This window comes from Elephantulus edwardii, unplaced genomic scaffold (genome assembly GCF_000299155.1).
Source record: "Elephantulus edwardii isolate Elephantulus edwardi_28Jun2011 unplaced genomic scaffold, EleEdw1.0 scaffold00165, whole genome shotgun sequence".
NCBI lineage: Eukaryota > Metazoa > Chordata > Mammalia > Macroscelidea > Macroscelididae > Elephantulus > Elephantulus edwardii.
Genome location: NW_006399915.1, coordinates 980,477 through 981,823, shown reverse-complemented (window position 1 = coordinate 981,823; position 1,347 = coordinate 980,477). Strand labels below are relative to the sequence as shown.

The 1,347-nt window shown below is 35.6% G+C and overlaps 1 protein-coding gene across 1 annotated transcript in view; it reads left to right on the top strand.

Moving 5' to 3' along the window:
- The window catches only part of MORC1 (MORC family CW-type zinc finger 1), a 255,866-nt gene that overhangs the window by 245,222 nt on the left and 9,297 nt on the right, over positions 1 to 1,347 (top strand). Inside the window, exon 25 of the mRNA XM_006895351.1 lies at positions 355 to 549. Coding sequence (XP_006895413.1) covers positions 355 to 549 — 195 coding nt within the window. The remainder of the gene's footprint in view (positions 1 to 354; positions 550 to 1,347) is intronic.

The window sequence follows — 1,347 nt, the reverse complement described above, 5'->3', positions numbered from 1 at the left end:
CAACAACACAGGAAGAGACTGCCTTGTCTTTTTCCACAAAGCATCTGGTGAATCCAAACCCTTGACCTCTCATTTGGCAGTAGCCTAACACATAACTATGTCACTAGGGCCCCTTTATTATTATAGCTGCTGAAATTTTTCCTCCTACTCCTCTCCTTCCTGGCATCTCCTGCCACCATTACGTTGTAATTTCAAGGGTATCTATGTGTCTTAAATGTATACTATCTTTAGCACTTACATACAAGGTTGTCACTTGGAATATCAAGGAGTAATTGGAAAATGAAATTGCTTTGTGATATTAGGGAGAAAATAATATTTTAGAAATCTAAAAACTGCTTGTAAAAATGTTTTTAGATCCAGAATGTGTGCATGGTCCAATATGAAAACAGACTCAAGAGAAAAATGCTGTCTCTTATCTCTGATGCAACCAGAAGGAAAGAGGTGAGTGAAGTCTATCTGAGGCAATGTGAAGAAAAAAGAAAATTTACTGAAGACAAACTGAGGAATCTTCGTGTAAAGCTTGCAGTATTGCTTCAGAAACTTCACCTGGTAAGAGATGAATTTATATGTGGGTACTCTATAGAAGACTTCTATTCCTGATCCTCATTCACTGATTGATATCGGATTAATCATTTAACCCAGCTCTTACTCTTCATGTAATAATCATAAAATGAATTATCATTGAATGTTTGAATGAAGGAATATCTTAAAAATATTTCTTTTTTCCTTAGAAAACTTTAATCTTACCTTATGCTATAGCTCTTAGATTATGATCATTATCATGATCTCTATAACAGCATACTTCCAGTAAAAAGAAATGGTGCTTCTAGTTTCTGAAAACAGTAAAATATTTTCATTTTTTCTTATTATAACTTATAAATATATCTCATACTCATTCTCTTATCTCCTTGCTATTAATTTGGAATTGATTCTCATAGCTGATGTTCCATAGAGTTTTCAAGGCTGTGAATTACACAGGAGAACACTGCCCATTTCTCTCCCTAAGAATTACAAGTGGATTTGAAACACAGGGAAGTGCAGCCTTTGAGTTAGCAGTACAGTTACCATGGATTAAGCCACCAGAGCACCATTAATAGAAATTGTTGTTAAGTGTCATCGATCTGACTATGATCATAGTGACCTGTCTTTTCTCCATCTATCATGATGTTACCTAGCAGTCTAGTCCTAAGAATCTTTGTTTTCTGAACACTAAGATACAATCCAGTAAAGGCTGTATTCTTTGATCTTCTGCAACAAGTGCTTCAAGTCCTCCTCACTTAAAGCAGGCAAGGTTGTGTCATCTGCATGATGAGTCTCTCTCTGATCCTGATGCCACATTCCTCTTCA